The sequence below is a fragment of the Chlamydotis macqueenii genome, chromosome 1 (assembly GCF_036417535.1).
Source record: "Chlamydotis macqueenii isolate bChlMac1 chromosome 1, bChlMac1.mat, whole genome shotgun sequence".
Classification (NCBI taxonomy): domain Eukaryota; kingdom Metazoa; phylum Chordata; class Aves; order Otidiformes; family Otididae; genus Chlamydotis; species Chlamydotis macqueenii.
The window spans coordinates 157752665-157776869 of record NC_141556.1 but is presented as its reverse complement, the minus strand read 5'-3'; the positions used below and the strand labels follow the sequence as shown (position 1 = coordinate 157776869).

The window sequence follows — 24205 nt, the reverse complement described above, 5'->3', positions numbered from 1 at the left end:
AAGATACTTAAAAAACATTCCAAATGGTCAATTAGGTAAAGAAGTCAATAAGTAAAAATTAATTAGCTGGAGCTGAAGGATCTTCTGTATTAGTTGAAAGGAACTCTATGTCTGTCTCTGCACCAAAACCAGGCACTGCACAGCTGCTGACTAAAGAACTACTGTGTTGGTAAAAATACCACAGCAGACATAAAAAATGGCTGGTGGATCATGAAGTAAGTAAGTAGCAACCGTACCGCTTCCAAATAGGGAGCAATACATTACATTAACTGGGATCTCAGGGGAACTGGCACTGGGTTCTGTGCTATCCATTTTCATTAGTGACTGTGTCAACCCCACTTCATCAAAATCACACAGAGCATATGCTGAAGGATGACAAAAACCTTTGAGAACAGAGAAAAACTATGTAGTTCTGAAGAGCTTAAAGGTTGCTCTCAACAACTGTGATTTAACACGAAGCAATTAATTCAGAAAGTGATAGAACATAAATGCAAAATGGACACTGCTGTATAGAAAGTACTAATATGGAAATAGGTTTGGATCAGATGATTGATAAGAGACAGATTTCTCTTTAAGATATCAGGAAGTCATATTTTCCTCTTCTGCTATATGAATTTAAATGTGTAACTCTGAGCATTTGATTTTGAAAAAAAGTTTCATTTTCTATACATTTTTTCTAAAAGATGCTTCTGTTTTGCCATATAGTCAGAATACATGGCAAAAGCACCAAGCCAGTGAGCACATAGCAATAAATCTAAAATAAACCTGGAAGAGAGCACAGAGCTCCATGCTGCAGAGAAGAAGTTCCTGAAGTTCAAATTAAACTGATTCTGGGCCAGGATCACTCAATAACCATTTTCTAATGAAGCAATACCGTGGTTCTACATTGACTTGAGACAAGTTATCTCATAAGCATTATTAATACTGCACTCTTATATTATATAGGTGAATGGTACCTAATTAACTTGTCTTTATTCTGAAAACCAGGGTGATCTACTTCCATGAAACACCTTCACTGCACCGTTCTAGACAACATCACAGCCTATGAACATTTTTTTAAGCTTTAAATTCTATATTATACCAGTATTTTATGAAATGAGATGACATTTCCAGGCTGGCTTCATAGTGGGAAAATAAGGTCAGCTGTGTCATGAGCATCCTGATCTTAACCATGTTTCTGGAGCTTTCTTTGAAGCACCAAAATATAAATGCAAGTTATGTATAGACTGGCAGATTAATGATAACAGAACCTCTCACGTCACAGATCTGATATAGCAAATACTAATTTGTAGGGTAGCAAATACTAACTGCTTTCTTGCTAATTTCTTACTAATACATTTAGTCATACGAAAGAACAGATTTTCACATCAAATGCAGAATAAGCTCTATTTAGTCACAAACACTTTGCAGTCTAGATTTAAAGCTCCCTTCTGCAACTGAGTCCATGCAAATACCCAAGACTTGTAACTCAATTTGATTTTCCTCACACAGATTGCTAGTGCCTTTTGGGATGCCTAATGGCAACCCTCTTAACTTCTAGATGCTGATCTAGGAGATCACAGGTCTCTGTGAGTCCTGTGTCACACCTGAGAGCCCTGTGTCATACTTGAGTGTCTTAGATACATTCGCTATTTCGACTAGCACTAAATGCCTACACATGGACAACTGTGTCAGACCATTCAAGTAAAAAAAATGATGGTTCCTATGGTCAATAAGCCAAGTCACCAGCCTTAGTTTGCTTTTCCCCTATACCACCATCCAGTTTTAGAACACAGAACCTTGTTTTCCAATGAAGAGACTTTCCTTAAAGCAGATAATTTACAAAAAAATGAAAAAGAAAAAAGAAAAAAAAAGATACTCCTAGTATATCCATATTTAATGGCTGCAATTTTATACCAATAAAAGTCAGGAAATCTGAGATTAAGGTTCCTGTGACAACATTATACCAGCAAAATTGTGCAGAAGGGAAGTTATAAATAACTTTTCTATTTAGAATACGTCCTTTTAAAAGCTCAGATAGCTCATGTCAACTATTACACAGCTGCTGCTATCACTACGTAGTTAAAAGTATTTACTTCATATTCCAAATTATGCCTGTTTTCAGAGACTCTGGGAGTTTCAAAGACAGGAAGCCTGGATGGAAAAGTGCTTGCTGTTTATCTGACTCCTTGTGAAAAATAAAAGGGAGAAGGGTTAAAGTCTATTTGTTGCTTGGTGACTGTGAAAGCCATCTAAGCACCTAGGCAAATTCCCTTTCATTTGCCTTTTTAAATGTGTCTTTTATTCCCAGATTTGTATCTTAATTCTTACTGTTCTAACCCAATCACGTCCATTTTCTCCAGTGGGAAGCTCTGAACGTACAACTGCTACTAACAGATGGTTCCCAGACTACTTCCTTACACTACTGCTCTTTTTACAGAAAGACCTAGCAATAACAACAGCCACTCCTGCACAATCATTAGAATAATAATGTGTTACAACAATTATCTTTTTAAGAACTTCATTTCTATCATGAAGTTTTCTATTGATCATTTTCACAATTATTATCACATTATGATCTCAGCTTAACAAGGAAGATATTAAGGCATAAATCAGTGATACTGATATTTCTACAATTTGCAGTAGTAGTTTATCATTATTATTGGGCATATTTTTTCCAAAGTGTACTCACTGTCAGATAACTCTCCTGTCAGGGAAGACAGACACATATATAACCATTAAATTCAGTGAAAGGGAGTCACACTGTAATTGAGTTCTGTTGATAGATCTTCTAGTTTCTGCAGAAAGAGACTGCAACTCAGGACAACGCTGTTGCCAGAGTCATTACAGGTTCTAGATAATTCAATAACAGTATCATCCAAAACCACTGGTGATAGTTAAAGACATTTCAGAGAGTACCTCTCTGGCTTAAGCATTACAGATATGTCTACGCACAATTCTTCATCTGATATTTTATAATCTTAGCATTTCCAAGGGTCATTTTTTAAATGTTATGTTTTACTTTTAGACAAACTTAGGTCTAAAGTCATCTTGTACCATACTTTCAGAAACAGTCTCGTGTTTTTATTCTGAGAACAAAACCTGGTTTATCTTTTAAACTATGTGAAAACTTAATCCATATTTAATGTTTCTCATAATTATATCTGTAATTATAACCATAAAGCTTTCAAACCTTTCTAGCAACAGATTTCCTCTGATAGCCATTTATTATTTTTATCACGTTAAAAGATAAGGTAGGGCATGCTTAAAGGACTCATGACTTGTAGGAACACTACAAACACAAAGCTTAAGCTTTGGCAACATTCCATATTTCACATTTTAACTTGGCAAACAGAGATTTCACTACTCAAGTATTAGTAACTGAGGAGAATATTAGACAGCATCTGCTAGGGATAATTATATTCAAATCAACAGGCCCAAATAACTGCGGGCATCTCTCCTCTCTTCTATTAATTTTTAATAAATCTTGAAATAGCAGGGAAATTCCAGAAGAACGCTAATGTGTCATTAATTTTTAAAAGAACAAGCAGCATGACTAGTTAGCCTGACATCAACCACGACAAAAGAAAGAGCGAGCTGATACAAAGTCTAATTGATAAAGAGTAAAGAACATGAGTGTAATTAATGGCAGGCAGTATGGATTTAGATAAAATAATTCTCATCATACTAACATGATTTTTATAAGATTACAGATTTGTCCAATAAAATTGCCCAGCTTGGACTTGGTAAAGCAATTCATTCAAGAACACATGACTGATTAAAAAGTTGGCACTATATAATATCAATAAAGCACATGCTAAATGGGCTGAAAACTAATTAACTGACATGTCAGAAAAATACTTGCCAGTGAAATGATCATCATGATCTACCATAATCAATGAGGGAGAAACAGGTATAAAATCAAGAATATGGATAGAAACATAAATAACAATGAGGACAGGACAGTCTGACAAGTTCTCAGGATCATTTGGCTACTCAGATCCAATAAAACAAAATGTGCTTTAACACAGCCAAATGCAAAGTTACAGGGGTAGGATCACTGAAAGCAAACTTTAGGGCCTATGGCCTCTGGAATAAAAGGGATAAAAGAGGATGAAAATACTATATTATAGAATATAGATGCTACCCGAGAGCTTGAGATGGGGGGATACAATAGGGCATCCTCTCATATTCTTCCCAATAACATCATGGCAAGAAAGAGACAGTGCTTTCCCAGACTGTACAAACAGAATAATAATGAATTAATGTCCCTATTTGTGTGGCACCCATACAAATTATAATTCATAGTAATAATAATAATATTAATAATAATCTTAATAATAATATTATTATTATAATAATACAGGCTTTTTGTTCATATTTTTAAAAATTTTTTAAAAATTGAGGAAATCACACAAAACCATAAAATGAGAACACTGGAGAACATGTTTTGCACTAAGAGACTTAAGCAGTTAAATAATCTTAGTTTATTAAAAAGCATATTGAAAGATGCTTCAATTGTTGTATGTAAGGGGACTCACACAGAGAAAATACTGGGAACTAAGGTTCTCTATAATTTAGCATAAAAAAGTATAACAAGAATAGAAAGCTAACAGTTCAAGCCAGACAAATTAAGATGATGAATTAGGAACATATTTATAACAGTGAAACTTTTTGCTGTAAACAAAAAGTTCCCTTGCTTATGAATTGCTCTTCTGCCAACTAATGGGGAATAGATACACATCTAGGAGACACACTGGAGTCAGACACAAGCTATAAGGTTTCATAGAGGGGAAATAAAATGAAGTCTGACATGATCCAATTGCTTCTTTTGACTCTAAATTCAATATATAGATACTGTAATACTTTACTACTGCTAATACATGGTCTTTCAGTACATTTGCCCCAAGATAAATAGATTTTTATATCTTATCATTCAGTTCAGATCTTTTATTCATTATTTATGTCAGGTTTCAGTATCAGGGTTTTTTGACAGTTTTCACTGTCCTCTAGTGTCCAAGCTTGAGCCTTTGTGGACAGAACTTGGAGATTCTTACTTTTTTTGGCCGTTTTTTCAAGTTTACATGTTTATTCAACAAATTAAGAAAAGTAGCGGTCTTACTCCCTTTCTCTTCCCACCCATATTCAGTGGCATGATTAAATCAGACTCCCTATTATATGAGGCAGTAACACTAGGAAAAGTTTGATTTGACTTTAATTGTAGGGTTTTTTTTATTTTACATGTGACCTAAGTTAGGGTCTACAAAACGTGCTTTTGATGCTCCATCTATTCCTATCCACTGCACAGGAATTTTGAAGAGATTCAAATTAAATCACCAACCTTATCTCACAATTCAGGACGCGAAAACCCAAAGACCTAGCATCTCTTAGCTGAATCACTAGAAGGAGCTGCACAACAAAAGGCTGCAGCTCTGCTGTCCTGACTTATCCCACCTCATTTTAGGCGATGAACACAGAGAGAGAGAAACGTATCTCCAAAGGTTCGGAAGTCAGAGGGGTCAGCTGCACTCCAGAAGCACCCTTCTCTCTCTGTTAGCCAGAGAAGGAATTCAAGGCATTTATGTTCCTAATACAAAACTAGAAGACTGCACTCATGGCAGATCACTTATGTAATGCAAAGCCAATGCTGTCCGTGCCCAGATGAAAACAGGATGGTTGTGGCTACTTAAGAGTTTTGACAATCTATTGGTTTGATCACTAGTTACTCCCATTAGAGCAACTTAAATTCAAACAATTCTGTCATTACCCTTCAGACTAACAAAGCCACAGAAGCTAACCAACAGAAAAATGGGTAAGAGAAGAAATCTTTCCAATGGACGGTGCTGGAAGGTACATCTGGGCACTAGAAAGCAACACTGAAAGAGGAAAATTTTCAGAAGTTCCAGTATGGATTTCTTCTTGAAGTAGTATGCATGAATAGTGCTATTTTGAGATTTTATCAAACGCCACATGGCATAACAACTCTACAGCAGCCCATTTTTCTGACTGCTACAATTACTCATGACAGAGTTGAATTCAAATAGCAATTGCAATATGTGTATGCTAATGCAAGACTTGTTTCACAGGAGTCAAACCAACATTAATTAATGGTATTCACACAACGAAGGAGGCTGTCGCTCTAAGTGCCAATAAATAGGAAATAAACAGGAAGAATTAAAATAAAATCTAGCTAGCTTGCATGAATCTGCATTTCACCAAGGTGTATCAAATTAGGCTTAATTACAAGTTGAAGTGATATACCTACAGTACCTATTCAATCCAAGAAAGTATTTCTTTAGAGAATTTAAAAGAGTGAAAAACACCTTTGTTCTCTTTTAAACTGCAAGGACATGAACTGAAATATATGAAACAATCCAAGCTGAAGACTGCATCCATTTTTATTTTAAAGTATGTTCAGGATCACTTGGAAAACCTATGTTTTCTTATCAGACTTACCTGGATTAAATATAGAAAAATATCTTCTGAGTAGCTGTCTACCAACTATAGGGAAAACACAAGGTCACTAAACTGCACTGTAGGATTTGACAATCATAAGCCTGTGGTTCAGGTGGAATTCACTTCCATCAAAGCTCACAAGCACTGTTGGACCCATCACCCACTACAGCCGAGTTAGCTACAACTAGCAAGCAGGGGAGGTTTCCCTGGCTCTCTCTTTGGACCACTGCACCACGCAGTTTTATCTCTACAAACTTTCTGCTCAGGCACAAGACAGGGTAATCCTTAGCATCATAAAATAATACTGCCCTGATTCCAAATCTGAACTACATGCAAAACACATTCTTTTCTAAAGCCTGTGTTGCAAAGGAGGCCAGGATGATGGTAAAATGCATTTCCACAGGCCAGTCACTAATGCAACATCTGAAGTGGCAGGAGATGCAATTCTTAGTGTAGGAAAAGAAAGGAACTGCTATCACTGAGCACTTAAGGACAGATTTTCAACATCATCCAGCTAGCTCCAAATGGAAGCTATTTAGCATTTGATGACAGAACTGGCCGTTCCATCAAAGCTCACACTTTAGCCAGGAGATAGCAGCTTGATCTCTCCATTTTATAGCATGACTGGTATGCAAGGCTGACAGGAAGACTTACTGCCAAAACTGGATCGCTGTTTTATCTGGTGAAAGGGCTTCACTGACAGGGCATTAGAGAGAACACTATCTTTAAAATACGCAGCTGTAGGCCTCCAGTAAGGTCAAATAATTTTGTCAATAAGGGATCTGAAACATTGCTGGGGCTCCAATAAACCCAAATCTAAAAGCTCAAATCGATCCAGCCTTCAAGCCTACAGAATACATCCAGCTCAAGAGAGAAAACTAAAAGAGCCATTGACAGTCCATAACCAAAGTTTTTTCTTCAAATACCAGCTGAAGAGCCCTTCTCACTAACCTGCCAGGTAGAAGGTGTACAAAAAGTTGATCTGGATTGTAGTTTTAATATTACCCCCAGGCAATGGCCATGATGATATTTTTTTTTTTTTTACAATCATAGAATCATAGAATGGTTAGAGTTGGAAGGGACCTTCAAAGGTCATCTAGTCCAACCCCCCTGCAAGGAGCAGGGACATCCCTGACTAGATCAGGCTGCTCAGAATGAGGGTGGTAGAACACTCTAACAGGTTGTTCAGAGAGGTGGTAGATACTCCATCCCTGGAAACATTAGAGGCCAGGCTGGACAGGGCTCTGAGCAACCTGATCTGGTTGGAGATGTGCCCCTGCTTCTTGCAGGGGGGTTGGATTAGATGACCTTTAAAGGTCCCTTCCACCCCTAACTATTCTATGATTCTATGATCAAGAGAAGAGGCATGCAGCATAAAAGATCAAGCTGTAGCAGGCAAGAACTCTTGTTCCTGCTGCCTTGGCAGGCGCTCCACATGAGGCGAGAGTGTAATGAGGCTAAGCCTTTGAGGCGAGCTAGGAGGACAGAGAAGACAAGGAGCTGGAAGGGAGAGGGTGGGCAGTAAACCACGAATCTGTGAAGGAAACTGGTTAAATTAGGTATCACTGAGCCCAACAGAGCCTGCTACAGCAGGCACAGAAGGGCGGCCAGTATTTCAGGCTCTGAAAAGAGGGAATGTGGTACACCTGTGTCGAGTACGAACAATGTAGTTCATCAAGTATAACAGCAGCTGATGAGTCTGTTCCATGCTAAGGAGATAGAGAGTGATGCTGGATTTGGGGACTTTTCTGGAAATTTATTTAAAACTCTTCTGTCTTATGTGAGAGGGAGAGAGCAGGGGACTGAGGGACTGACTAGGCTGGAAAAGCAGTGGTGGGGGAGGGTGATGTGTGTAAAGACTGAGTACAAATGTATTTTATCTTACTGTAAAACAAAAATTAACAATAACACCTCTGAGAGTAAGAAGTATGTTTTGATGAGAAAATTGGATATGCCATGTAGGGCAGGATGAAAAATTAAGTTGCAATATTCAATAGCATGCTCTTACGTCAACTCCAAAGTTCCGTTACACAACTAAGAGAGAGTAAACAAGGTCCAGCAAGCCACACACTCTCTCTCACCTCTGCCCTAACACAAAACAGTTCCACCTCTCCATCCAATCCTCCCCACTTTCAATGTAGTCCTCTTCAAAAAAGATGTAGCAAAGGCAAACAGCTCTTTGAATGCCGAGGACAGTGATACCTGACTTTTGTTATGTCAAGGACCACATAGAATCACAGAAAAAGATGGTTGGATATAAACCCTCAACAGTACATTAAATATAGTTCCCTGCCCCAGACTCTTTCTACCTTTCCCAAGAGAAGTCCCCAGAGCCTGTTCTAAAGATGCCTGGTGGGGAAATTCAGAACCTCTCTAAGTAACAGAGTCCAGTTGCAGTCTGGTCCAATGGTAGTCCCTACCACTACAAAGGCTTTTCCTGATATCCTGTCTAACCCGAAATTTTCTTCCTGAAGTTTAATACAAGTATTTCTTATCCTAGTAGTAGCACAGAAACAGGGACCAGATTCCTTTTCTCTGTGCAACAGTTTTTATCCACTTAAAAACTGCTAGGTGTCCACCATTTCTTTTCAGTTGAGCTAAACACCTGCCAAACACTCCTTATCAGCTCTGCTCTGTAGATCTCAGCTCATTCCCCTTTCGCCTCCTTTAGACTCTCTCCAAATGATACCCATATGTTTTTCTGATATCACAATTTATATTTTTTTTTACAAGAGCACATCTCTATTGATCTCTGTTCCTCTATTATGCTTCCAAATCACTTTATGAAGAATTACATCCTAAAGTTATTCACAATGCTGTATTTGTACAGCTCATTTTTCCTAACTGCAGTATATTGCCCCTGCTGACTTTCATCCAATTTTTTCAGAGCGTGTCTTCAATTTGTCAAGATCATTTTCATTCTAATCTTGCCTTCCAAAATGTTTGTAGTCCTTCCCAACCTCATGTCATCCTCAGCACAATAAGTATATTCTATCTGCCATCATCCGGAATGTTAATGAAATCTCCAAATAGCACAAGACAGACATGTGGATCCCCGCTCTTCCCGTGCTGCCGAGTCATTAAGATCAACTCACTGAGTATGTTTTCCAAGCAGTTTTGCACCTATTCTATGATTATTTTCACCTTAACCACGTTTCTTCTGCCAGCTTACAAAAACGTCCTGTGACACCGTTACAAAGCCTTCCTAAAATAAAGATATATGACATCCACTCTTCTCTCCAATTCACACAGCTGTTGCCCTGCCATAGATAATTATATTGGTTTGACACGGTTATTCTTGACAAATCCATATTAGCTGCTACTCACTTCTTTGTTATCTTCCAGCTGCTTACAAATTTTTGTTTACTCACTACAGAATTCCTTCAGGGACAGAAGTTAAGCCTATGTGGCTTGGTTTTCCCTGTCTCTAATCCCTTCCTCCTTTTTAAACTTCTGCTGTTTTTCTGCCTTCTAGTTCCTCATCCGCCCTCTATAAGTTCTCGGAAATAATTTAAAAGCCGAGATGGTAACTTCAGTCTCCCTATAAGTATCTCAGGATGAATATTCCAGTGTTTCCCAGACCTTTTCGAATTGCAGTAATCCAAAGGATTGGGACAGGAATCAAATTTAGAATCACATTCAGTTTCCAGAAAGCAGTACAAAACTGAAAACAGTCATCTGGTTTTCAAAACAACATATGAGACAGACCACTCACAGAAACAGAGCTGAAGTCTCTTTTAGAACTTCTTTCTTACTATTTCCTGTAAATGCTTATATATCCAGCAGTGACTCTTGCTCACAATGTTTCCAGGCTAAGGGAGATGTACTGCTTAGTGATAACTGCTGTCTCACTTGTGAATATCAGAACATCCAGAGACTTCTGGCCTCCTCTTGCAATATAAAGAAGATAACTTCTCCAGCTTCCTTTCTATTCAAGAAAGCACCCGATCACCCACCGGGCAGATTCAATAGAGACCACTCTTACACTTCTGTTTTTCCAGTCTGGCCTTTCCCTCAATTTTATGATATACTGGAAGATCTCCTGAATACAGCATCCTGGCCTTCTGCAAGTTTCCTGTGTAAAGTTCAGTACTCCCTGGGGCCTTAATTCTGTACAGTGATTATAAGGTAAAAATCTTGTGGATAAATACGGAACTTTTTTGGAATTGTGGTAGTTGTAGAGATGTGGCAGTTAGATTATTTAAATTCTTATATTTATAGTCAGTCAATTTCACCATAGTCTACAAAATTCACTCCAGCTTACTCAGAAGGAGTATTTATTGGCCAGAGGAGAACGATCTCATAAAGACTGACAGGCTAAGCACAAGTTCAATTAACTTTGATGTCTTCACTGGGACAAAGAATTGTGGAAACCTGAATGGCTTGAAATCTTAATACAGGAAGCATGTTGTCATTACTGAGACACCAAGTGCTGAAGTTACTGCGTTCCAATCACTCTATTGTAGAACTTCATTAAAAGGTCACCTTCTCACTCAAAACAGACCTGCACAAACAAAAACACTGGAAAGCCTGTGTGAAATGAATCAACAACCCAATTGCTTTAGATAACTGTCTATGTGACAATTCTAGACAAAATCAGGATTTCTGCTCAGAAATCACATCCTCTCTGAAAGTGAGGAGAGTCCACTCCTGAAGACAACTTCCCTTGGACACCAATACTGGCCAGCACCTCAGCACTCTCTTCCAGCCTTTTGATAGGATCCCATTTGGACTGAATTACTTCCCTTTTAGTCTGATGCTGTATTTTTCTTTATTTCAGTTGGGGCCTAAACAACATCAGGCCTGGAAAAGTAAGATTTCTCTTATTTCTCTTCTCTCCTCTTCTCTCTTCTCTCTATGATAGAGACATATCACCATTAACAGAGATTGTGAATAAATCCTGAAGGCAGTATTAAAGCAGTGCTGGTTGTTCAACTAGCATCAATAAATTAATGTGCCCTGTTAAAGAAGCCTTGTTACATTGATTTTTCAAGCTTGGTCTTTGATTTCTTCCCTTTCTCAGAAATCCAATTACTCATTCTTATTTTCCCACTGCTGATGTGAGACAGTATCTCAAATCTCTTTTGTTCTTTTTAATCATATTTATTTCCTCTATTAGATATTGTGGTGAACTTTCAGAGTCTTTGAAGCTGTTTTCTGACATTTTCAGGGCCTATCCATAGACAGATGGAAAGATGACCAAGAACCTCTTAGATCTTTCCATTATGTGGTAATTATTTTTCTTATCTATTTTTCTGGGCAGTTCCTACTTTAAACAAGAAACCTTGCAAAAAAAGATTTTAAATTGACTGCCATGGTGACAAGGCAGACAGGTCTACAGAAATACTCAATCTATACCCTACTGAAAGCATTTTTTAAAAGGCCCTTAAAGAATGACTCTGGGAGAATAAATAGTTAAGTACTACATTTTTTGGCAGTTAGACATATTAGCCTTCTTCGTTTTGATGAGGGAAGGCTTCCTTGCCCCTAGCTCCCATGCAGGCTGAGAATTACAAAAGAAAAAATTACTGTTGTGGAATAAATACAATCTAATCATGCAGTACAAAAGTACTTTTGTGTAGTCAAACATGTCTTGGTATTAAAAATAAAGAAAACACCCAGTAGCTAGTGAGGATATATAACACAAAAAGGAAGCCTAAAAAGGGTGAAAGTAAGGATAAGTAGTTTGGGAGGAGTATAGATAAATTGTCTGAGCAGCCAGGGATCAAGTTAGGAAAGCTAAAGCCCTGACAGATTTAAATCTGGACAGCCACGTCAAGGGCAACAAGAAAAGCTTATTTAGGTATGTCAGAGATAAAACAAAGACTAGGGAAAATGTGGACCCTCTCTGGAAAGAAATAGGAGACCTAGACCCAGGATATAGAGAAGGCTGAGGTACTCAATTACTTTTTTTGCCTCAGTCTTCACCAGCAAGGGCTCTAGCCACATTGCACAAGTCGCAGGAGCCAAAAACAGGGACTGGGAGAGTGAAGAACCACCCACTGTAGGAGAAGATCACATTTGAAACCACCCAGGGAACCTGAAGGTGCTACAAGTCCACGGAACCTGATGAGATGCATCCACAAATCCTGAGGGAACTGGCAGATGAAGTTGCTAAGCCACTATCCATCATATCTGAGAAGTCGTGGCAGTCTGGTGAGGTTCACACTGACTGGAAAAGGAGAAACATAACCTCCATTTTTAAAAAAGAAAAAAAGAAACACTCAGGGAGCTACAGGCCAGTCAACCTCACCTCTGTGCCCAGCAAGATCATGGAGCAGATCCTCCTGGAAACTATGCTAAGGCACATGGAAAATAAAGAGGTGATTGGTGACAGACAGCATGGCTTCACTAAGGGCAAATCCTGCCTGACCAATTTGGTGGCCTTCTATGATGCAGTTACAGTACTGGTGGATAAGGGAAGAGCAACTGACATCATCTACCTGGACTTGTGCAGAGCATTTCGCCCTGTCCTGCACGACATCCTTGTCTCTAAACTGGAGAGACATGTATTTGACAGATGGGGAGAAAGTTTTTAGTAGGGCCTGTTTTGACAAGACAAGTGGTAATGGTTTTGAACTAAAAGAGGGTAGATTTAGACTAGATATAAGGAAGAAATTTTTTACAATGAGGGTGGTGGAACACTGGAACAGGTTGCCCAGAGAGGTGGTGGATGCCCCATCCCTGGAAAAATTCAAGGCCAGGTTGGACGGGGCTCTGAGCAACCTGATCTGGTTGGAGATGTCCCTGCTCCTTGCAGTGGAATTGGACTGGATGACCTTTGAAGGTCCCTTCCAACCCAAACTATTCTCTGATTCTATGATTCTGTAATAAAATACTCTAACAGAGCCAAAGCAATGGTTTGGAAATAATTTCTTTATCCTGTCCTTGTGGAACTACCTTTGGTATCCTGGAGGTGCCTCAGAGTAAATTACAGTAGATTTGGGAACATCATCTATTTTCCCCATATTTGTTCACTTCTGTGAAATTCATCTCAGATAAAACAAAATAACCTGTCAAAGTGGTTATAATGTATAGACTTATCTAGATAATTAAATTATATATACATTCAATTCCAACCATACTGTGTGTCTTTCAAGCAACTAAAGAAGACTTGTACTAAGGAAATCCATATAATATACCGCTTATAGGCAGAAAAAAAGATATACTAGTTGGAGAAATCATCAGGGAAAAGCTGTGACAGCATAGTTATAAAAAGGTAAGTAATAATCACAAGGGAATACTGAGTTAGAAAATTGTCTAGGAAAAAGATAGTGTTCCCTGTAGGGAAAAAAAGTCTGGCAAAATAAAAAAGATTATACAAATGAGGGGGAAAAAGATTTATCATCAAACAACACACAAAAAAAAAAACTTTCCGGCCTTTGGAAGGATGTCATATTTTGCTGATTTAACAGATAGAGTGAAAAATTCAGACTGCAGTTAGCTCACTTCAGTTTTTCTGTTTGTCAGAGTTAACATTAGAAAATGACTGAGGAGGTGGAGAGACAGGAGGTCAGGCAGTGTGGGCGTCAAGAAGGATGGAAAGATAAAAGAACTTGCAGCAGTCAAAGAGGCAATGAGTGTCTGACGAGGCTGCCACGTCCTTTCAAAGAAAAAAAAAGAATAGCAAGATTTGAAGACGCTGTTTTCAAAAGACACTTGCCTCCCTTATAACAATAATTCAGAAGGCAGCAGACTTAAGAGTGATTTCTAAAATGTCTGAAATAGATGAAGTCTTGACCTCAATAATAAGACTCTATCCTTGCTGCGTGCCACATAATTCAGCATAATACGAGGCAAATCACCTACAATTAAAGTTCTCACAGGTGGCCACTAATTGGAATCTTTTCATTTTCTAATCCTGACTTGGGAATCTGGGATCTGGTTTGCAGAAATACTGAGTATTTACAGCTGTGGCTCGTTAAAGGCTCTGAAGTTATTTAAGGCCAAATACAGCCAACTTTAGCCACTCTCCATTGCCTGGAACAGAACCACCTCAGACAGATGGACAGACAGACAGACTCAACTTTGAGAGACATGTTTAATCTTCATTATACAGGCAAGAAATTGAACCTCAAAGACAAAAGCAACATTTATTTTTGTGCTTTTGTGCTCTACTATATCTCAACTAATAAACTCTCCTGGATTGAGAAGTGACACGCCGTCTCCTTTCTAACTACACTTTGGACCAATGCCTGCCTCTAAATTTTTCTTTTTTTGGCACCAGAACTGTTACTTCTTTTCCCATATTTATTTTCCCAGCCCACGGTGGTTGTTCTCATAAATTCTACAGCCAGCTCTGGGAAGGTCAGCCCTGACCTATGCAAAGAAGGCACAGACGCCCAGAGCTGCTGCACTGCATTCCTCAAAAATGAAATAAGGACCAGATATGTGTAAGTGTTCACAAGGTAACATGATGACTCTTACAGACAAGAAGAAGAAATAAGTGTTTTCAGAGTAGGAATGAGCAGTATGCCAAAAGTAAGGTGTAAGTCCACATGTCAACCAACAAAGAAAAAAATATATTGCTCTTTGTGTGAGCACAATTCATTTGTCAGAATAAACGAGGCAGCAGTTCTAGGGAAAAAGTGTTTTACACTGTAACATCAGTTCTAGGGAAAAAGTGTATTACAGTGTAATTGTAGTCCTCATACACAATCATGGGAGCCATTTAAAGTTGTAATTCTGGTTCAGAGATGGCAAAAGTGACTAATTCCTTTCTGAAGGTGCCTATACCAGGTACATAAAATCAGAAATCTAATTTAAGGGTTTTTTTTTTAAAACAGCTAAAAATATATATACTTGACGATACTGAAAGAAAAAAGAGTTCAGGCTAGACAATGAACCTCAAATCTAAACCTTCCTTAATTCTGCACGCTTGATTTTTCCCACTTTAACCCATTTTAGACAGGCTTTTACTTTAATTTTATGTACTGGATATTTGACCCTTTTAACCCATTTGTGTAATTCAGCTTTTCAACAACCTAAATTTGGGGTGTTTCTGTAAACTTTCTTTTTTGTTTTTAAACAATGCAGTATTCAGAGAGCAACCCAACACATGCAGAAGAAATGAGACATTCTTTTTAATGGGCAACTTTAAGTTATAAACTTAACTTTCCATATTGCAAACATTATTATGTCCCACTTCATCTTTTTCTGCTGATTTCAGGGAAAAACCGTATTCAGTGACATGAACAATTATATTGACGCCCCATTTTCCAAACAACATAGGTAAATCACAGAATCACATACCCTTTCATTACCACAAACAATTTTTTCACAAAGATTTTTTTTCCCCATATCCATGCAAAACTCTAAAAAAATCTGTGCTATAAAGATTTTTATCTTACAAAAGAGGAAAAGTCAGAATGAAATAACCCATTTCTGGTCTAGGTGAAGATCAGCTGCATGTTATACTATAGTACTCATTAAATAAATAAGAAAATATCCAAAAATCAACTTTTCCATTTAACAAAATACCATATAATGCCTAACATATTCTCAAGTAATTTTGTAACTTTTTTTGTATCTGACACTTTTAAATAACCCCATTCTATATTTGATAGCTTATAGGTCCCAGTCTAGAAAAATATTTAACACAAAAGTTTTGTGATAATCAGACTTTTTCCTCAGCACAGTGGCAGGTTAAGTGGTGTTTTGCTTTCTTATAGTGCCTACTCTATTTATTTTATGTTCTTACAAGTTCAATACAGGAATAAAAGGATCCAATTTTGACTAAGGTAAAGGTTACAACTCCAAAGCTAACATTTCCCTATTCAAGGAAACAGGGACAAAACAAAGAAATAGATGTAATAGAAACTCACAATGTAATGGTGGTCAAGCATACAGTCAAGCCTTCAGTTCAACAGGACACGTAAGCATATATTTATCTGTGATTTTATGAGCCATCCCAGTGACAAGAGAATATACTGTACTTCAAGTTAATCTTGTGTTTAAGTACATGCTGAATCAAAAACATGATGTGTACTCAATCACCAGTGTAAAATATTAATTAAAATAATATTAATTAAAATTAATATTAATACCCGTTACCCAAAGGTTGGGTAAAAAGGGTCTTTAAATCTGAGCATCAGGTTCCAGTGACCTCTTAATCCAGAAAGGGTGTGAGGTACTAGGGATAGTTCTGCCCTGTACTTTAGGTCTGGCCCTACACCCAGTCATTCTGGGAAAAGATAGGAGAATACAAGGAAAGCTGATGAATCATCTGTAACCTGAATCAGCTCCAAGTGGCAATGCTTCTCTTAAAGCCTCCCCTGCTCTCTCACTCCCCCTGCCCCCACACACACAGTCACTCATCCCCTAACTCAGACTGCAGCCCAATGCCATAATTTGTAATCTCTCTGACACAGTTATGATTTCTGTTTTTCATGATTCCTAACATTTTTGTTTCCTCAGTTTAACTTAGTGTATTTTAGCGGTCTACTTTTAATCTATGAAGGCCATTTCACATCCACTGACGCTAAGTACCATTATAACTATGCACTGAAAAGAACAGCCCCACGTCATACCTGCACAGGCTAACTCACCCTCGCTGTGTGTCATTGGTCACGCAATGGTACGTAAAAGTTCCAAACATCTGCACTCCCAGAATCCCATACAGCAGGAGAAAGAACAGAAGGAAAATCGAAACACTCCAGATTTGCTCTCCGGAACGCCTGGCAAAAAGATAAATATGACACTGAATGCACAGGCAATGTGAATCCTCCTCTGAAAAGCTCCAGAACAGAAAATATGCTCACACAGAGAAAATAGTATTTCATCCTGCAGAAAAATTTGTCCTTAAAATTGATCTCTTACTCTGTGCAGAGATAGAAAAGGGAGCCGTGACTTTTTCTAAACCCATAAGTTAGGGTAATTAAACCACTGTAAACTACAAAGGATGGAACAAAAAGAAACCCAATGAAACTCTAGTTTTCTAGTCTAGCTTTTGTAAAATAGTCTCTAATGACTTACACAGACAAGATATGATGATGAAGTTGATACCAAATAAAGACAAAAAAACCCCCTCTTTCACATTACATAGCTTTTTGCTATAACATGTTGTACCAAACATACTTGTGTGTGTTTGCTTGCATGTAAGCATCTCTGTACATATACCAATTCACGTACACTTGTAACTGTAATGGTTAGGGCTTGTGCTCATTTACTATTATTTATGAATACTACCCCGCTAAGAGTATTCACCTTGATTATTAAGTGCCCATAGTAAAGGAAAATAATTTACTGCTATTGGTTGAAAATTGCTGGCTACAGTTGTTAGCAAAAGGCTTTAAGATTTATTTAAATATTTAATAATTTTGATCATTTTCTAGGAAACTTGATTTTTTTAAACATGGAAAATAGCAAGAATTTTTTGGCCAGAACTAAAACTCAGGAAGAAAAGGCTCATTAAGCACGAAAGGTCATTCTCTGAGCTGTGTAGTCAGCCTTCTAAGTCAAAACTGAAATTTTCTCTTTTATTCTTCAGAAAACAGCCTTACTTACTTCAAGATATTTGTTATCCTAGTTCTTGGCAGCTCAAAACGAAAATATATTCGGAATGCTCGAATCATAATGAGTGGTCGTGGAATCCGTAACATGCCCCAAGGTGACATCTGGTCAACTATTTCAGCAATTTCAAACACCTACAAATAAAAGAATCAGGAGTTTTTCTCGGTGACCCTGCCCTGTTTCTGCATTCATTTATAGAACTTTTAAAACTATGAACACTATACATGATTTTTATTTTCATTTTCAATCTTCTCTTGTTTTATTTTATGGTTCATTTGAACCATGTTTTTTAAAAGAAAAGTCTTAGTAAATCCTGTAATCCATTTCTAAGTTATTCTAATGAAATTCCAAAAATATACGCTGCTTATGTTCATAATGTTTCTGTCTCAAACAACTCAAGACTGTGCAAGCTTGTGTCAGCTGCTTGCTTCTGTGCTAATCCAACGCCACAAGTTTTCCTGCAGCTTCATTAAAAGGGAATAATTTACATTTCCAAATCCAAAAATCAGTATCTGCTAATGTTGTACACCACTAAGGTTTTTACTGTGATATGAAAGTACAAACACATAGATTGCCTTATGAGTTGCAACATGCTTATAAACTCTCCATTTAATTCCAAGTTCATGAGAAAACTGTAGACGTTCTCCTAGACTCCAATTACAACACAAATTTCAGCCAAGCCACAGGACAGGGAACCATTTCCTTAATACACGGACAGGTTAGGTACTTCATAAAGAATATTTAGCTTAATGATTAATGTCTTGTTTTATTCCTTGTCTCTGACTTTCTGAGAGTAACTGCTTAATTCAATATTTGCTCAAAGTACTAAGAAAATTGAGGGAGAATCTGGAAATGCATAAACTGGGTAATCTACCGTGCTTATCTGTAACAATCAGCCTTCACTCTACGTGTGTATATGATGTACCAAAGTTTCCCCTGTGTATAAAGCAGAAAATTACAATATGTCTTAAATTTGTCAGAAGTGGGTAAGTTATGTCTAAAACAACCACTATAGAACTTTTACAATCTTTATACTACTGCAGGCCCGGTCTCACAGTCTTCAGTCTTTACCCCTAAAACTGGCTATGGTTAAGGACCGATTGGTTTGCAGGACACAATTTGACCTGTACCTTAATGCTCTATGCTTTTTTGCAAGATGACCACGTTCCCTTCTTTACGAAAATTAATCAAATTGTTTCCAAATGTATTTATTGTTATTTTTTTCCATTGTGCTTTAACTTGAATTTTGGAAAAGGTTTTGTTAGGTGTGGGCTATAGTACATGAAACACCTCCACTCACCATATCAATACGCCTACAGCATGGCAAACATCTACCATTGGAATTATTCTCTGGTTAGCTGCCTAAGCTAGTCATCCTGGCATCCTACTAGACTCAACAGAAGGAGATGAGCACAACTGTCCTATAGAGTAAGAGATAAATGGCTTTCTGAAGATCCTTCTCTATCTTTTTGACTATGCAGAGAGTTTACAGTAACAAGCTTCAGATTAACACATAACCTCTCAATAAGAAAAATTGAACAAGATAAATTCTACTACTAATGTAGATATGCTGCAATGTACAATTATGGAGCCATTGAATTCAGCATAGTTTTTTAGAAACAATTTGACCCATGTACAGCTATACCTCCACAACTCATAATTATTTGGTTGCATCATGTATTTTTCACAATTAAGGAACTATTAATTGAAAAAGGTAAGTGAAATAATTACCTGTAAAACCAGTGATACCCAAAGACAAAAGACCATGAATCCATCAAACACACACCAACGATCCTTTACATAGGAGCTATCACCCTACAAGACAGAAAAAAGCTAAGAGGTTATTTGTTATTGTTTTACTATCAGGATTTACAAATAACACAAACAAAAGTTCTTGGAGGAAGGAAAAGTCTTCTCTGTACCATTTTTAAAATGTCATTTCTGCAAGACTCCAGAAGTCTAGTATCTGGGCTAGAATATGATGGAAACATATAAACATATCTTCTTAGCTTCATTCTTCTGCGGTATTTCTCATCAGCTTGTGTCAAAAAGAACTTAAAAATAAACCTACTATTTACACTTTGATGTAAAAAAAAAAAAAAACCACACAAAATATAAACACTGGATCCACTTTTCCACTGTATTGTTCATTACAAAATACTTGCACAGGAAGGTAAGTGCAAAATACTAGCAATCTAGTACTGTGCCATGCAATTACCTCAATATTGTTCAACAGCTGCAATTAAATCAGTATGATTTTACATTCACTTCTTCATAAGTTTTCCATTATGTTTCATGCTCTACAAAAATCTTACCATTTCAAAAACAATAGAGAGTAACCACCACCTCACCAGAGTATAGGCTTTCAAGTTTCTTTGGATATTTCCTGAGTAATTCTTTATCATTTCAAAATGACCATTCTTTAGACTTCATTAATAACAGGTATGGTGAACTTTTCAACATTGATATTATTGGCACTCCATTAATTGTCTAGTACAAGGATTCGGAGCATACCTGAATAAAAGAAACTCAGGGAAGAAAACTGAGCACTGGATCCTTGATGACCCATATGGCTTCCCACCTGTTCTCTGGCTCTGCTTTAGACTTCTTCAACTAGCTCTCTAAAAGAACACCTGAGCATGGTTTTGGTGATAGTCCAATCCAGAGATCACTCCTAAAAGGCAGCATGGAGAAGACTGCATCCAAGCTCAGCTTCCTCATGTCTCACAACGCCTTGCAACACAAGCCCTTTACTGCAAGCTATAAAAACACTTCTTTCTTGGGCTGCTAATGCCTCACGCTTTACTTCAACTACTGAACTGAAAAAATTCTACATTTATTACGTAGATTACAGCTCAGAGTTAGATAGTTTCGTGTACCACATGGAGCATAGAGGAAGCTGGGGATCAAATGCATATAGATTGATGCAACTTGTTGAAAGGCAGACTAAACAAGACTAGACCTAAGGAAAGTGGATATCCCAGTTTCATGTCAAAACATATGCAGAGACACTGGCAGTGTATCTCAGAGTATACAAACATCCCTTTCTAAATGATGTTTCTCCTAACAGATTGAACATACCCACCCCTCCCTTATACATACTCTGGTTCCTTTTCTCTAGTGTTCTTCCAGATACAAACCACAGTGTTTGACATCCATTTTTCATAGGGATAACCAGGGAAAAAATTGTTGTCATGTCTCAAGAATGTTGAAAACATCACTGGATTTTGGCCTGTTATGAGATTCCTGGCTTGATAGACATTGCTTCTTGTCTCAGTGATAGTTATTTCAGTCAACCTGTGTTTGTTTTTAAATGTCTCAGTATTTTCACTGATTCTAAAAGCACAAACAAGAAGTTTTGTTTTAATCTAATATTTTCAATGACATACACTGTCCTAAAAATGATTTATCATTCCTTGCAGTAGGTGACAGCAAGATATATTGTGTAAATAGAGACAAAACATGGGTTTTTTTTTTTAAAAAAAAAGCAATTATTTACGTTGCAAAAATTCTTCAAGGTAGAAGTGAACAAAGTAAGGATATAAAGAGAACACAGCAAGTGATTTTCAAATCAGAAATAAAGGATGGAGAATGCTACTTTCAGATACAGGATTTTCTAACACATAAGGATTTTAACGTTCTCAATTCAAGAATTAAGAGGAGGAAGACTGCAAATCAGGGAAGCAATAGAATAGAAACTTTTGCACCGTATTTTTGAACTATCCTTCCTCAAGAAAGCAGACTTAGTTTCCTAAGTAAAGTCTGAGGTAATCACAAACTCTTCACTCAGGGCTGAACCAACTCAGCTGTTTTGGTGATTATGTTCAGTAACCGTGAAGCAGATACATGTTATTCCTCCATGGAGATCAGCTACCAGCACCCTAAATCTCTTACCCATCTCTCATCTCCCTCTGTTCCCTCTTAGTGAACAAATCTCCAGTGAAATTTGAATCAACATACAACATGAGTCCTTCAACTGTGGCTCTGAACAAAGATGTTGATTGGTCTTTCTCTCGCTGAAGAACTCTTTAAAACTTACTTCTCTTCTCTTAAGCACCCTTTGTCTAAAGCAAAAAGTTTTCCCTGAGTTCTGCTGTACAGATCTGAGCATGAACTCATGTGGGAGTTCCTGTACTCCCCTGCTCTGAATACCCATCAAGTACTCAGTAAAAGCCAAATCTTTTTTTCAGAAATTGCTTTTGCTCTCCACAATACATGTGGCATGATTGAAACAGCTCTGCTGTTTTCTCCTTACAAAGGAAGATGTCGTGACCTGCTCCAGTCTTTTACCAGCCAGGCTGCTCCAGCACCTCACTTCTCATTGTCACGTCAGGCCAGCTTCCCTCACTACATCCTCCCTGTCAGGGAGGCTTTCAGTTGATCACCCACAGAAACTTACAGCACCTGAATTACATCTGTAGAAACGACTCATTTTGGAGGAGGCTCTGGCCCTTTCACTTCACATAGAGGGAGGGTTTGGCTAAATCCTTTTCATATTTGTCATCTGGCTGGTGGTGGATGCATTTATACTTTGTATTGGCATATGGGATATTTGGTATTGAAAGCATTTTTAAGGAAGCATCACGTCCTGCTTAATGTGAAAATAGAATAATAGAATAGTTAGGGTTGAAAAGGATCTTTAAAGGTCATCTAGTCCAACCCCCCTGGCAAGGAGCAGGGACATCCCCAACTAGATCAGGTTGCTCAGAGCCCCATCCAACCTGGCCTTGAATGTCTCCAGGGATGGGGTATCCACCACCTCTCTGGGCAACCTGTTCCAGTGTTCCACCATCTTCATTGTAAAAATTTTTTTCCTTATATCAAGTATGAATCTGCCTCCCTCTATTTTAAAACTATTACCCCTAGTGCTTTCACAACAGGCCCAGCTGAAGAGTTTCTCCCCATCTTTCTTACAAGCCCCCTTTAGGTACTGAAAGGCCGCTATAAGGTCTCCCTGGAGCCTTCTCTGCCAGACTGAACATCCCCAACTCTCTCAGCCTGTCCTCATAGCAGAGGTGCTCCAGCCCTCTGATCATCTTTGTGGCACTCCTCTGGACCCACTCCAACAGGTCCACTTTTTATTATGAATCTTGATATTGACTTCTAGGGCTAGTTCCATGAAAAATCTAATTCAGACTAAACACAGGCTAGCACTCGCATATTAATAGCAACAAACAGTGAGTTTCATTCACATTTTAAAAAGCTTTGGGCTGAAATTCCACACTTACAGTCAATGGCAGCCTGTTCTTAGACTTAGAAAGAAATAAAGATACATTAAATTTAAATGCATCTGGTTAGATCTCACCTAAAATAGCTCAAGTATGGCAATGTGTTAATCCCTCACCCTTTTTCATCATGACTGCTGAAATTTGAGAATCACTGATGAGGTTTGTTTTAGCATATTCTTGTGAATGCACTATCCCAGACCATTTACATTATGTTTGTAAGTCTTTGAAATGTAGTCTAAGCATTTGCAAAAGATGAAGAATTAGTACATGCTCAGACTAACATAAACCTCTTAAAGTCATTAAAGCTACTGACTCCCTACTGCCTACAGTGAATTGTGGACTCTTTAATGCGCGCAGCAAATCCTGAAAGCTTCTCCAGGAACATGACTTACAGTCTATCTAGACAACAAAATCATTTGTTTCTGACAGAGCAGTGGATGCCAGTCCACTTACAGAGTCCATGATTGCAGTCTTGGGACAGCCTTTGGAAGACTTTTGTGCAGTAAACCATGCCCTCACTTAATGCTTCTCCTAGGCAAACTAAGGGGTGCTGCTGGAACTCAGTTGACTAGCTAAGTAACTAACAGCTATTAAACACAAAGGGTTTTAAGATACATTAAAAAAAAAAATCTAAAGTCCAAAGCAGCAATGGATCAATCTTTTCTTTGTTAACTAGAAGCCTATCCATTATTTTGTAATACCCTTCCTAGTCTCCCCAAATAGTTTCTCCTAATATGCTTCTGTCTTTTCCCTGAGTATTTATTTATGACAGGTCAGCATCACTGTTAGGCTAGTACACAACCATTGAAATGGCTCTCTTGGTAAACCACACACATGGAATGGATCAAAAGTCTGCCTCTCTCTCAGAGATGCTAATTTGAATTAATCTGAAATTGGACATCCCAGAAGAACAGACAAGCTTGACTTAATAGTCTCTAATTAAAATTTTCTCTGCCCTATAAGAATTTAACTTAATTTTCTATGGCAATGTTGCCATAACTAAGGAAGAATACCTCAAGTTCAGCATAAGA

General features: G+C 37.8%; 1 protein-coding gene across 1 annotated transcript in view; it reads right to left on the bottom strand.

Moving 5' to 3' along the window:
• NALCN (sodium leak channel, non-selective) overlaps window positions 1–24205 on the bottom strand; it is a 238139-nt gene that overhangs the window by 187493 nt on the left and 26441 nt on the right. Inside the window, exons 4-6 of the mRNA XM_086741316.1 lie at window positions 19678–19761; window positions 17941–18080; window positions 16983–17111 (exon numbers count right to left, since the gene is read on the bottom strand). Coding sequence (XP_086597442.1) covers window positions 16983–17111; window positions 17941–18080; window positions 19678–19761 — 353 coding nt within the window. The remainder of the gene's footprint in view (window positions 1–16982; window positions 17112–17940; window positions 18081–19677; window positions 19762–24205) is intronic.